General features: G+C 37.2%; 1 protein-coding gene across 1 annotated transcript in view; it reads left to right on the top strand.

Moving 5' to 3' along the window:
- Positions 1-13,444, top strand: part of LOC127227087 (USP6 N-terminal-like protein) — a gene marked incomplete at its 3' end in the record, with an annotated part of 112,350 nt that extends 98,906 nt beyond the window's left edge. Inside the window, 8 exon segments of the mRNA XM_051191362.1 lie at positions 1,563-1,670; positions 6,055-6,164; positions 8,311-8,359; positions 9,116-9,214; positions 9,216-9,237; positions 12,528-12,622; positions 13,180-13,245; positions 13,344-13,444. Of these exon segments, the coding sequence (XP_051047319.1) occupies positions 1,563-1,670; positions 6,055-6,164; positions 8,311-8,359; positions 9,116-9,214; positions 9,216-9,237; positions 12,528-12,622; positions 13,180-13,245; positions 13,344-13,444 (650 nt within the window).
- Positions 13,445-14,798: the final 1,354 nt, after the last annotated feature.

Genomic DNA, 14,798 nt, shown 5'->3' with positions numbered 1-14,798 from the left:
TGATTTTTTTCACCCTTAGATATAAAGTTAAAATATAGATAAATATAGCTTGAGCTCTTCATGTGCTCTACAATCCAAAACTTTGTTGCACTTACATGATATTACAAGTAGACAGTTCCACACTTGGTCTTATGTGACATCACAGTCAAAACCCTGAAGATACTGAATAAAATTCCCTTAAGGTGCTGGGTATGGTAGCACATGCCCACACACAGCCACAGTTGCGGGAGGTACAGATAGATAGGTGAATCCCTTGGCAAGTACTCAATCAGTAGAGGCCATTGCAAGAGATGAAGGTAAGCAGTACCTATGTTATCATTTGGTCTGTGTGTGCACATGCATAACATGTGTATTTGCACACATGTACCCATGCACCCTCCAACAAAAAAAGTTACATGCATGTGTGCACACACACACACACACACATACACCTTCCAGCTATGTTTATAAATTGTGGATAAAACAAAAGAGTTTAATGCTTAGACTTGGGTTTCATCTCCTCTATACATCATTATGTATATGCAAGTGTTGTAAAATCTAAAAAAATAAGTAAAATCCCAAACCTTCCTTAAGAGCTCTTGCCATAATTTATCAATCATTTTTTGTGTCTAGACATTAATTTTTAAATTTCAAAGTGTTATTATGTATCATATTGTAATGACCTTAATGGATTTGTATATTACTTGGAATGAATTTGAAATACATAATTATGGCATAGGGAAGTCTGTTGAGTCTTAAGATCCTTAGGGTGATTGCAATGCATCTTTCAAGAACCTAAGTTGATAATGATTACTTAGATGTCTAATTTTTTTTGAAAAGCAAATTGTGGCCTGGGGAAGTAGCTTAGTAGTTGAGAGCACTTGCCTACCATGTGCAAGGCCCTGAACTTGATTCCCTGCACAGCTGGGGAAGAAGTAAGGAGGGGGTCTTTGTCTTTCTGTGATGGAGATTTGCCAACTGTTTTGTATGATCAGATAGGTTTAGTGCCATTTAAGAAAAGGGACAAAGGGTAAAGCGGGCAGCTGAGCTATCTAAGGTCTGAGACAGAGCTGCATGTATTCTACAGAGAGATAGTGTTAGGAAACAGGTTAGACAGTGCTTTCTGTACTCACAAGGGTGCTTTTGATACAAGGCTACTTTCTCCTATTTGGATCACCTTCTATTATTTGCTAAAAGGCTAGCGTATAATAAGGAAGTGTGTAAGAAAGATGTTCACAGTTTACCTAAGAGCATTGGCTCTGCTCACACAACTCTAAGGGACCCTTCTGTAATAGTCAAGCATACCGATTACCAAGTGTTCTTGGCACTGCTGTTTTTCCTATTTTCTTTTGGTAGTTTATATATTTTCTTTCTGTGATTATGTTTCCCTTTTAGGATCTTTGAAAAATAGAAGTAACAGAACCTAATCATATTGACTAATTAAAGTTTATAATTAATGGTCATGTATGTCTGAATAAAAACTGACAAAAAACTGAATAAAAACTGACAGTGGGTCAGTGGAAGGGACTATCTAAGCTTTTGTTAGTTTGTAATCCTCTTTGGTTTCCTTCTCTTTTAATCAGTTTCATAGACGAATTTACAAAGGAATTCCACTCCAGCTCCGAGGTGAAGTCTGGGCTCTTCTTCTTGAGATCCCTAAAATGAAAGAAGAAACAAGAGACCTTTATAGTGTGAGTAGCTAAACTAACTATTGCCTTTGAAGTTAAAATGCAAAACAATTTTTTTTGTTTTTAAGATGATGTGATATTCTATTGTCACTGCGTACTGTTTTGTTTTGTTTTGTTAGTGCCAGTCTACTCAGATTTAGATCAAGTGCTCTGTCTCAGCCAGTATCATTAGACTCTGACAGTACAGTGGTCCATTAGTGCTGAGGCATATTTACTACTAATGAGAAGATCTACATCATGTTTAGAGTTTACAGGGAAGGCAATCCTATCAAACACCTTCCCGCATATGATGTTCAGTAAGGCTGAGGGGAAATTTGTTCACAAGATAATTTGCTGTCTTCATTTTATTATGTATGAATTAAAAAGTTAAACTTGACTGAGTGATGGATTTTTTCCTTAAATTGCATAATGATTAAATATACCTCCTCTATCTATCATTCAGCCATACTGTTTCTAAACCTAAGTTTATGTTAACCTTTGAAAAGAATAAGAACTTTATATTTAAGATTCTTAGATTCATAGGTTTTAAAGTACTACATTTTAAAGTAAAAATACACAGTAAATGTATTTAAATAGAATGAATCACAACAGAACACATGGGAAAAAAAAAGAAAGAAAAATCAATTTCAACCCAGCCAGTTGGTGTCCTTGTCTTACAACGCCTTAGCTCTTCTGTATCCCATGTCATGTGTCACATGTGTCTGTGTGTCTCTTCCCTGAAAAGGTTGCCAGGCATTGGATTTCAGTGTCATTGTAATGCACACAGTGTCATCTGAGCTTAATGGTGTCTTCAGAGTCTCTGTTTCCAAATAAGGCCACATGTACTGGTCCTGGATGAACTTTGAGGGACATTCTTCAACCGTGTGTGTGTGTGTGTGTGTGTGTGTGTGTGTGTGTTTTCCTATATAAAGTCATCCCGTGACTCATTAATAAGAGAGTGGCTTAGTAACCCAATAACAAAAAACAAATGAGTGTTAGAGCTCCCGGGTTCAAAATTCAGTTTGATATCTTCAAACATTACAACGATCATTTAATTCCCCTCATGACATCATTTAATAATGTCTTCTTTTCCTGACCACTCTTTCCTTGTCCCTCTACAAAAGTGGCATATGTTTCTGTCTGCTCAGCTTTATGAACTGGCTCTTCCTCGCTTTATCTACCAAGGTGTTTTCAGATGGAGCCTGCCATGTTATACACATTCAAGCCTTAGCTTCACCTGAGGACCTCTGTGTCCCTTCTTAGAGCAGAGTTCTGCTTGGTGTTACACAGCACACAAAGACAAACGGGTGCTTTGGGGAGAACTGTCGCTTCAGAAAGGACACAAGTCTGTAAAGAGATACTTACATTCTGGATAGTACATGGCATTTACACAACAAAACAAAAGCCTGAGTTGAAATTATGAAGTAAGTCTCCATGGACTGGAAGGTGTGAAGGGGAAGAAATAGAGGGTTGGGTTTTCAAAGTACTTTGGAATGCCCTTTTTGATTCCCTCTCTCCAGCTGGGATCTGGCTGGTTTTAGTTTGAAACATCATATGACTGTATTCTAGAAACATCTTCTGTACTTCACCTTGAGGAGTGTTGACCTTGTTAGGATAATTTGTGGACATTATCTGAGTACTCTACAGGGATTATTTTACTTAATTCTTGCCATTAGAGCACCAGGCAGGTTTTACTACTGTTTTCTGTAACATCATCATTTCATTTAACAGACCAGGAACCTGAGCCTAAGTAAGAGTAAGGGTTGGTAACTTCTCACCCAGGTTGAGCAAAGAAGAAACAGATTTTAAAATCCAGTCAGTTAGCTCTGGCTCTGAGCCAGTGTTTCTTGTTTTCATTTAAGTATATCACGTTTGTGTCTTTCTTGAATTTAGCAGCATACCTTAAAATAGCAGAAGGTCCATCCACCATGGTTACAAAACCTTCACAGCATGGCCTGGCTCAGGGGTTGGGGGAGTGGGAGGAACCCCACAGGGGACACTGCTGACCTTTCACCTCACTATTTGCTCTCTGCCACTGCCTTGGCTTATAGTCTCATTAGATCTCTTTCTGGTAATGAAAGCATTCCTCTATGGATCACTGTGATACTTTGGACTATAGATCACTCAGTCTCAGGTAGCTGTAGAGTCTGCTCACCTCTATGGGGGAGGATGGTGTTGGGTTTGTTTCAATGCTTCTTTTTCATTAGCTTGTAAACCCTTGAAAACATGAATAACATTTCTGCGAATAGCAGAGTCTTTAAAAAGGCAACCCTGTAAGGAATAAGAAAATGGAAGAAGTACTGTCTGCCACACTTTGGACCATAGAGTGCAGACAGGCAGAGTAAACAAAGCATCTCTGAGGAAGCTGAGTCCTGTGCTGGTAGTGGGAAACTGAAGAGGTCACATGACTTTTATCTTAACTCTCCAGAGGACTTGGTAATTGCCACCCACAGGTGCCTCTGGAAGTAAAGGTGAAGCTGAACACTGAAGTGGTTGAAAGTCTGTGGGAGAAGCAGTTGGAGCGAGTCCCAAGTCTCCTCCAGCGCAGACCTAGACCTAGAAGTCTCCTACTGGGAGAAGGTGAAGCAGCAGCTATCCTAGCTGTGCAGGGCAATATAATACCCCAAATTTTGGACAGTTAGCATTTCCCTAAGAACACCAGCAATCAGGTGCCTGTGGTCCCAACAGGAGCTGGGAAGAAATTCTCGGATATGTGACCAGTGCAAGAACATAAACCCAAAGACCTAGGGTTCTAGTGGCTGCCCTGCAACTACCCTGTTACACCCCACTCTAGAGGGACATCACTGCCCACTGTTGTGAAGCCCCGACTGGGTACACAGCTTTGTTTAATGCCTTACTTTCAAGCAAAAACAGATGACAAGATATTAGTAGTCATTTGAGGAAAGGGACTTAAATTGGAGACAAAAAGAAGTGGAAAAATACACTTGTAAGAAACAGACCGTAGACTAAGAAGAAAACCTGAAAGATTGTTGTTAATATCTTCAGAGAAATGAAATCGATATTGCATCCATAAAACAAGTATAGGAAGCTATAAAAAGAAGCATTCTGTAACAACAAAAGACCTTAAGAATACAAAAAATAGAAATGAAAAACTTAATTGAAAATAATTGAAAATTTTCAGAAAAATAAAATTTAAAGGCATAGATATGAGCACTAATAGAGAAGAAAGAAAATGAGCTGATTCTTAGGAGATCTCACATTGTAATAACCAAGCTCCAGAAAGAAGATGGGATCATGGCAGGGGAGGAAGAGGAAATTGACAGGGAATTATTAAAGACAGTTTTGTAGACATGAGAGATGTGAAAGTGCCTAAGTCTGTGGTTGAAAATAGATCCAAAGCAAGGAAGAAATGGGCAACTTCCAAACAGATACGTAAAGAGTATGGATTCCAGTGGCAGCCCAAGAAGCCAGGAAATGGTAAGGCAGTGCCTTTTGAGCAAAAGTACTTTTGATTTAGAATTCTTGAGCAGCTTCCACAGTCTTTGAAGAGTAAGTCACCATATATTCAAGGTTTCCAAACCTTTACCTTTTATGGTGCCCATTCACAGAGTTGCAGGATGTAGTCTGTAAACCAAGAGCCGGGAATTGGAAATGTGGGCTCAAAGCTAAGGAAGTGTCAGTAGATGGTGAAGGAAGCTCCAAGACCAGAGGCAGTAGCCCAAGGACAAACCACACAAGTGGAAACATGGTTGGCTGCTTTGGGACAAAGTTTAAGAAGTTGACCTCTAGACATGGCTTTGTAGTGCATGTCTTTAATCCCAGTGCTTGGAAGGCAGTAGCAGGCAGATAGATCTCTGTTGAGTTCAAGGTCAGCTTTGTCTATGTAGTGAGTTCCAGGCCAGCTACAAGTTCCAGGCCAAGATGCAAAGCAAAGAAACTGGTCAGTGTTTGCTAGGATGTTTAGAGAATTCTACACCATGTTTCAGAGTTGGTGTTGAATTTGAATTTCTTTTCTACAAGGATATAGAAAGTGAAGCAAATCAAGAAGCAGCCACTCATTCCAAGAAAAGAAGAAAAATTGAGCAAGAGAGAAAGAGAATTCCTTGTAGAGTGAGCCACTCAGTCATCTTAGTCCTACAAACTCCAAACATTCCCTGACCTAAATATCACTGTTGATACCATAGAAGAGAAAGGAAGGGAGGAAAAGGGCCATGAGCAGAGTAGATGGGGGCATAGAGGGATGGAAGGTTTTCTTTTTGTATCTTTTTATATTGCCCAGATCTTCTTTAAACCATGGGAATGATTTTCCTAGCCCTACCCTCTGCTGATACATACATAAGTTGTTTTTTTTTTTTTTTTAAATGAGAATCATTTTGCTATTTAACATAGACTTCCAACAAGTATTTTCATAAAAATGTGTTTTCTTCTCCCCCTTTTTCTTCTTCAGAAATTAAAACACAGAGCACGGGGTTGTTCACCTGATATCAGACAAATAGACCTTGACGTGAACCGCACATTTAGGGACCATATTATGTTTAGAGACAGATACGGTGTTAAGTAAGTAAAGTTTAATATTATGAAATGTAGATAGCATGTATAAAATATGGTCTTTATTGAAGGTTTTAAGGTAAACTGTACTTTTAGAATGTTTTGTTTGAACTATAATCTTCGTTTAAATCCTAAATGTTTTTGCAGATCATTTGAGTCCATGTTGACTGAAACGGGGGTTTAACTTAATTTAACATTTTAAAACACTGACATAGTACAGGCTATAAAATTGGCAAGGGATTATTTTATGATTATAAAATTCTTAAAAGTATTTTGTGGACACTAGGGTGGCTAAGGTTTGAGGCCATTTGTAGATGTGAAAGCTTTTATATGTTTGAAAACTATAATAAGTTTATGTCTCTATGACCTCATGAATAAATGGAACTTAAAAGAAAGAAAATGAGTTAAATGAGAAACTAATGTATGATGTAGACAGAGCATTTGTCCTTACTGCATTCCTACACTGTGTCAGAGGGTATGAATGAAAAGGCACTGTTGTACCAACCGTTATATCATTTAGGATCCAACCAGTAAAGCAGAAGCTATAGGAGATCTGTATTAAGATTGGCTTGACCAGGAAGGGCAGGCTAGAAGCACATGGTTCTGTCTGTTTGGATCTCTTATAATTTCCCCAACTCAAATTCAGCAGATAATGGATTTAATCACATCTGTAAAACACTTGACAGACAGCAACAGCCAGGTCAGTACTTCAATAATGAGGGAATTGTAACCTTACTGCTGTTATAGTTGACCATCGCAGCTTGTCCTTGTCAACATGCTGCTCACACACATTTCTTTAAACCATTCTGATTTCCATGTGAGGCCATAACAAATCATACATGTCTCTAGCATGATACAACTCTTTTGCTTATAGCTGAAAACACATTAACTCTTTGTCAACAAGTAGATTCCAAGTCCTTTGCTTGTAATCATGCATAAGTACTGTTGTATAGAGTTACCTATTAGTACTTCTAATGTAAGATGTTAAGAGAAAGAAAATACTAATATATAGACATCCATACCAAAGTATAAGGGAAAAGTGCTAGTAATTACCTCAGACATCCCTATGGCTGGCCATGTCTCATGGTATTTATAAATACACTTTCCATTGCTAGTCACTCAAGTACCTCAGCTGTATCACAGGGCTTAGGGCTTCAGTCCTGAAACATCTGGACCATTAGCAGTCTCCCTAAATTATCCTGCTGTAGTTTTCTATAGTTTTCTTTACACATATATTTTTTGTATGTACTTAGTACATACTAAGAAGTTCCAAAATTATCCCCTTTATTTCAGATGTGATTTCTTTGTGCCCTTTAGGTAGTAGCAGCAACTTCTCTTATAGTCACTCTGACCAATGTAGTCACCCCTTTGCCTCGTGAGCCCAAAAGTAACATTAAGGAACCCAAAGCAGTGGGGTGGTGGTTTCTCTTGCAGCTTGATGGAATCATTGTGTCTCCCTACAGGCTCATTCCTCTTTTCTGTTTTGTCCTGCTTTGGTTTTTTTTTTTTTTTTGAGGTAGGGTCTCACTATATAGCAGAATGTCTTAGAACTCATGACCCTCCTGCCTTAGCCCCTGGGTACTGGGATCATAGATATGCACCACCAGGCCAGTTCTGTTCTAAGTGAGGTCTCTGAGTCAGCAAAGACTGAAGCAGCAGACTGCAGTGGTGAGTTAGGAATGTAGAGAGTGTAGCCCTCATCCCCTCCTCTCACCTACTCTTAGGATGGGGCTGTTGAGCTTCTTAGGGGAAGACATCCCAGGATGTCACTTCCTACACTTAGCTGCTGCTAGAAGAGTCTTCAAGAGGCCACCACATGCTGTTCCACCAGTGTCTTCAAAGTAAGAGAGTTGAATGAAAGAAGGAAATGGACTTAAACTCAGCAAAGCGTGACACTTTCCATATGAAATCTTTCTATCTAAATATATAGTAATATATATAATAAATAATAAATATATAGTCTCAAATTTAAACTTTTGAGAACTCTGCTTCAATTTGAACTTAGAGTGCTTGAAAAACAAAACAAAACAAAAAACTCGATAAGTAATTTTGTCTGGATTGTTTTTAGTCATACTGCTTTTTAAGTTTGTGATTTTAAAAATTAAATTCTTTAAAACTAGGTAAAATATTTTAATATAAATTTTCAATTCTCTAGGCAACAATCCTTATTCCATGTTCTTGCGGCATATTCTATCTATAATACGGTAAGTTGGGGCATGCCTGCCTAGTTCTTTGAATTGCATTCTGAGGAACATGGCACTTGTAGGTCATTTTTTTCTTGGTCTACACAAGTCCCTGTTAGCTCTGATGTTTTTATAGCTCCCATGTTGACCTAAGGGCCTTAGAGTTTATTTGGAAGTAGGAAAATGTAGACATAACTATAAGATGCCCGTGAGCCTCACTTTTCCTTTCCCTTCAGACTGTTTCATTTCGTTCTATTTTTGTGGGTTTTGGTTTTCTTTTTTTAAGCATGTAAGAAAGAATAGGCATGGCAAGGTAGGAAAGGTGCGGTGGCCTACTGACTACATTACTCCTGGCAGATTCTGTTGCAGTATCTGAGTTTATCACCTGTGGGAGGTCCATGAGGAGTAGATTACAACTAAACCGTACAGCTTCAGAAACAGTCACAGAGGTGACAAGACATGAAACTGAGGTTTGGGGAACAATTTACCAGTATCTGAGAACCATATTCTCAGTAAAATGAATATGTGCAGTATCACATACAAAACAATTTTTTTAAATGCAGCTTGAGTCTTTCCCCACACCTGTTTACTCTTGAGCTCAGTTTTATTTTTATATAGTGTGTGCCCTGATGCTGTAGATATTGCAACGATTATCTCTAGAATTCCCCTGTAATGTATCTAGGCATTTTCTGGTATTTTATAGATTAACCTTTCTCTTCTATGTGTTCATGGGATTTGATTTTAAAGCTCCCAGTCTCTGTTTTCATTTCTCCGTAGGAAGTAGGATACTGTCAAGGCATGAGCCAGATTACAGCCCTGCTCCTCATGTACATGAACGAGGAAGATGCCTTCTGGGCCTTGGTCAAACTCTTCTCAGGGCCCCAAACATGCTATGCATGGTAAGAAAGCCTCACGTGCGCGTGTGCGTGTGTGCGTGCGTGCCTGTGTGTGTGTGTGTGTATATTATGTGTATGTATATATGTATAAACAAGCAAGGAGGAAAGCAAACTGATTCTTGATGAATTAAGTACAGCAGATGTTAATCCCAGACCTTATTTAATAAATCAGTTATTTAGTTAATTTGGTTATTACTAATTCCTTGTTATTTTTTTTTTTTTAAAAAATTACTGGTTTCTTCTTTGATTTTTCATTATTAACCATTTCTATTCACATTGAGATTTTTTTGCCTTTTCCTCAAAGTGTATTGCTGGCATTTTAAAATTCTTTTCTTGTTTGCCCTCAGTCAAAAAAATTAATTTAGGTGTGGAGATCTTGTATTAAGAAAAATAAGAGATAACCTTTTGGCCAAAATACTTACTGTTCTAATGAAATGCTGTTTCTCATCGGGTGCTCTGATATATAGCGTTTTTAAAGAATATTAATCAAGAAAGGGCATTTGGGTATTTAAAGAAAGACTACATAATAATTAAGTAGCTTCATATTTTAGTTCTTTGAGCCTTACATTTCATCCCATTTAAGAAAAAGGCTAATAACATGTTTTGACCTCTTGGTTATTAGTATTTTCACAAAACATGTAATTTTTTGTTTTTAAATTAACAGATTGAGTTTAATGCTTTTTCCTTATATCTGCCAAGAAAATGCACTAAACTTTATTTCAGAGTTTGCATTTTGCAACTTGTCTTAGGAGTGAAAGTGATATTTCCCATAATGCAGGATTATGTGCTGTTTTGTTTCTAGTGCCATCTATGTGGTAATAGTAGATTTCAGACAAACTGAATAGCTGAGGTTGTCACTCAGTGATAGAGCACCTGTCTAGAATACACAAGGCCCTGACATCAATGCCCAGCATCAGCTACATAAAGACAGTATTAGTTACTCTAAGAACAAACCACTTAGGTTCACTGTGTGAGTATTTATGTTTATTCAGAGAATACTCATTTAAATATTTGAAAATTAGGGTCCTCCATAGCCTTATTATATAGTAAATTTGACAGGCTAACTTTTTATTTACTTATTTGTTTTTTGAGATAGGGTTTCTCTGTGTAGCTTTGTAAACCAGACTGGCCTTGAACTCACAGAGATCTACCTGCCTCCACCTCCTGTGTGTTGGAATTAAAGGTGTATGCCACCACCACCCTGCCCAGGCTACCTTTTAAAGAAGGGTGCTCATATGTATATGCTTTTGTCTTACTCCCCATGTTCCTCGATAGTGATTTTAACAGCTATCTGTATGGTAACTGATTCTGGGTACTTGGAATGCCTTAAATGGACTCCAGAAGTGAGATATGCTATTGTACCAAGTTATCATGTAGTAAACTGTAGAACTGAAAAGGATCTTGACAAAAAGAGCCCATCATTATCATTGGTCTTTCTCTGGGCTCCCTGTGTGATGGTGTTGCTGAGCCATCCTGGAACATAGTGGAGTGTTTCCTGCTTGGTGATAGGTTAATTGTGTGGTGATGTTTCCATCTGGTTTTAGAAAATTGTATTTTCTTTTAAACCTTTTGTGCTGACTTAGCTTCAGCTGCCACTGTCTAGTCTTTAAACAGTGTTAATTTTAAAGCCCTATCATTTGTTCCTACAGCATAGTTTAGGAGGTTTTTAATGGGTGACTTTGTACTTGTAGCATAATTTGTCTGTAGACCTGTGCAGTTTTGTGACTGGAGGTTACCTCTGCTTTTTGTATTTTCTGTGTAAAAGTTTACCATTTGTAAGTGTATGGGATCAACCTAGAACTGGGCAGACAACAATTTAAAATACTGAGCCCAGGATGTCACTGAAAAGAAATGTTAGACAATCATCGCATGTTTAAGCTGGTCCTTACTGAAGGACATTGACTTAAAAATAAATAAATAAATAAGTTTTTTTTCCCTTCTGTTTCTGTCTCCCATTTCTAATTGACCATGAAAGTGGCTCCAATGGAGAGAAAGATTTTTAAATAAAATCATTTTATTGTAAACAAAACAGAACTATTACTAAGTGAGGAATAGAATCTTTGGAATTTGTACACACCTCTTCAACACTGAACACAGACTTTGTGCAGTGTTTCCTTGCTGTGTCCCTGGGTCCTTGAAGCACACTGGATCCATTGTTTTTTTGCTTTGGCTTCACTTCCACAGAAATCACAAATGTGAATTTTGTGAGTTGTATTAACCAATACCAAGTTACATTTACAAAACTGTATATGCATTTTGTTAAGGGTTTTTGTTAGAAAATTTCCTAATTCAGTATATTAGGACCTTTCATTATACTTGCTGATATGTTCAGAAAACCATTCCTTTTTAAATTACATGTTATATGGAGGAATTAATGGACTCTCAGATCAAATAAACATGTGAGACTAAATTAAAGTAAAATAGGTTTCATTAAATCTGAAAGACAACTTAATGTTTATAAGCAATTGTCAATAATGAATACCCAAGGAGAATGTGTATGCCATACCTTTCCCTGGGATTTTAGAAAAAACCAAATTAAAATCTCCCATATGTGCTTAGAAAAACTAGGTTTGAAAATACTAATTGCAGAAATAAAATCCATTGAGCATATGCTCTGAAATGGATTGTTTAAATAGCTGAAAAGGAACTAATGAATAAAAATAGTTCTAAATTCAGTGAGCTAAATATGCAAATTATTACTAATTTACCGTTTACAATTAGTTCCTTCCTAGAAATCCTACAGATTACAATGTATTATTACGTTTACGTTTTGGTATAATTTAAAGTACCTGCATGTTTTAGCTGTTGTTATAGCTTTTGAAAAGAATTTAAAAGTGATTTTTTTAAAATTTAGAGACACAGTAAAAAAAAAAAAATTGTTAGTGTATACTTGAAAAATATAGTAAGATGTGAAAGGCATTACCAGTAGAACAGAATGGTTGTCAAGACGGGACAGCTTGTGAAGTTACAGCCAGCACTGGAAAAGGAGGCTGATAAATGGGTTCAGTTTCCATTGTCTTTTGCTGTTAAAAGTTTTCCTCCTAATTTAGAAATGTGTTTTCCTCTTTATCAGTTCTACAAAGTAAAGGTGGTAGTTAGCAAACAAGTACTAGCTAAAAAGTTTTACTATCCAAAGTTCATATGAAGTTATTTCCATGATGGGGAAGAGAAACACCCTGGTCACTAGGGAGGTTCTTTTTATTTTGACGGCTAGAAATGCAATGTGTTACATTTTGAGTTAGGGGTTTTGTTGGTACTCTCTCTGAAGTTCTGTTTTTATGTTTGTGTTCTAGGCTTTTTTGTTCAAGGTTTTCCTAAACTCTTGAGATTTCAAGAACATCATGAAAAAATTCTGAATAAATTTCTGTCCAAACTTAAGCAACACTTGGTAGGTAGATGTGTGACTGATATACAGCCACCTATACTGAGAATAAAGATGCACTAATTAATTAAATTCAGCCTGGGTTCCCTGTTCCTAGTTAGCTCACTGTGTAGTCATAATTTTCAATTGTTTGAAGAACATTGGATGTAAAATTTAGTATTAATAGACTACCATAGTCCTAATTCATAGGTTCAGATTGCTTCTGTGAAGCTGATAAATATTACTAATAAAAACCGTATAAATGTGTAATTCCTACCTTACATTTTAGGCATTAGAAGAAGCTTCCTGATGAAGCACAGGCATGCTTTACTATAAAATGTAATGGCACAATGACGCAGTTCACTGCAAAATATACTAATGACTGTGTCACAGTCCTGTGATGGTGACACGACCCCTGTGATAATTCTTATTAGTTAAATTTGGAGATTCAAAATAAGAATAGGAAAACAGAAAGTATGAAAATATTTGTAATGTGATGTTTATGTGCTTACCTTTGACAACCACCTTACTATTGTTCTTTTGTTTGCTACAATGCAGAAATTATGAGATCTTTTGTTTTTCAGGATTCTCAAGAAATCTACACAAGTTTTTATACAATGAAATGGTTTTTTCAGTGTTTTCTTGATCGAGTAAGTACGTTTTATAAACCTCAATTAGGAAAGCACACGCCTGCCCAGGGTAAGGGAAGCACTAACGGTATATTGCTCTGCTTTGTTCTTTGTCGTAGACTCCCTTCACACTGAACCTCAGGATATGGGACATCTATATCTTTGAAGGAGAGCGAGTTCTTACTGCCATGTCTTACACGATCTTGAAATTACACAGGAAGTAAGGAAACATTTTACAAAAATAAGACTTATTTTACTTGGGCTCCCGCTAACTCATGCTATTTTTAGTGGTTTTGAGAACTACTGCTAGTTTTTAAATTTCTCTTGACGATCATCAGGGAATTCCTGATTCTTGGGACTAGACACATATTATATAAGAAGGTCTGGGGTCCTTTCTCCTTTGTCAGTTTCATTTTCACACTTAAACAGTAGGATTTTTCATGTTACTAATAATATTATTTTTGCATTGGTTTCCATTGTGACCCTTGTTCTTCTAGTTGGCCTGAGTCTCAGGTTTGTAATAAGGCAGAGAGAGCAAGAAACCAGGCCTCCTACCTGAGTGGGCTGGAAAAAAATTTTCTGTTACTGTTTCTTTCTCTAAAACAAAATGCATCCAGTTTCAAGCTCTGGATGGGATTTGACTGCCATGGCCTCTGGGACAAGTTCATTAAGTGCCTGTCACTGCATAAATGCAGCAAGATTTTCAAAACAAAAACTAAAGGCATCTTAGTCTTCAGTTGCAGTATCTCAGGGGCTCTGTGGATATGATGTGTTGGGCCTTAAAGTTCAGGAAATGAGAGCTTTTCTATTATTTTCATTTTAACCTTGAGCCTTGTGACTCCTCTTGTATCTCTGTAGAGATGTGGGCCATGGGCAGGCTAGAATATCAATGTTATGTACATGCATATTTGTGTGTACCCCACTCTCTTACATCATTCTTGAATGATGTTTGGCCTTCTGACTAAGTCATAAACCAGTTGAGAGCGTGGAGTCAAGTGTGTAGATTATATCCTTACTGTTCCTGGCCATACTCAATGCTTTCATTGAGATTACTTGGTCACTGACTTGAACACTGAACACATCAGTGCCACATTAACCACACTTCACCTATGAGGAGACCTCACTGTCTGTGCTTTTCCAGGAAAGCTGTCAGAAATGATGTAGTTATGGCCCAGCATGCGAGCCAATCCTAAAGCAAGCATTGGCAACACATTTCCCTCCCAGAGTCCGTTTGTGTCATTACTGGATGAAAGCCCTTTCTCTTTCTTCTTCTCTCCTTCTCTCTTCTTTCTTTATGTTATTACTCTTGTTAGATGTTATAAATAGATCAAAATATGCTTTAAAGTATATCTTAATTAAACTGAAAAAATGGAAGCATAATGTTCTATTTCTTTATAACTCTCATTTCCCTCATAAATCATTTTACTTGGTATGACTCTTTATCTTTTGTAAATAAACTCTGAGCATAGCAATTACTTTACTTGCCAGTGTATCATTAGACTGTTCAGGAAGCAAAGCTTACATCTTCAGTGAGTTTCCTGTACCACCATCTGAAGAAGTAAATGTTGAGGAAC

This window comes from Phodopus roborovskii, unplaced genomic scaffold (assembly GCF_943737965.1).
Source record: "Phodopus roborovskii unplaced genomic scaffold, PHOROB, whole genome shotgun sequence".
Taxonomy (NCBI): Eukaryota; Metazoa; Chordata; class Mammalia; order Rodentia; family Cricetidae; genus Phodopus; species Phodopus roborovskii.
Note: the sequence above shows the minus strand (reverse complement) of the source record. Positions and strands in the feature narration are given on the sequence as shown.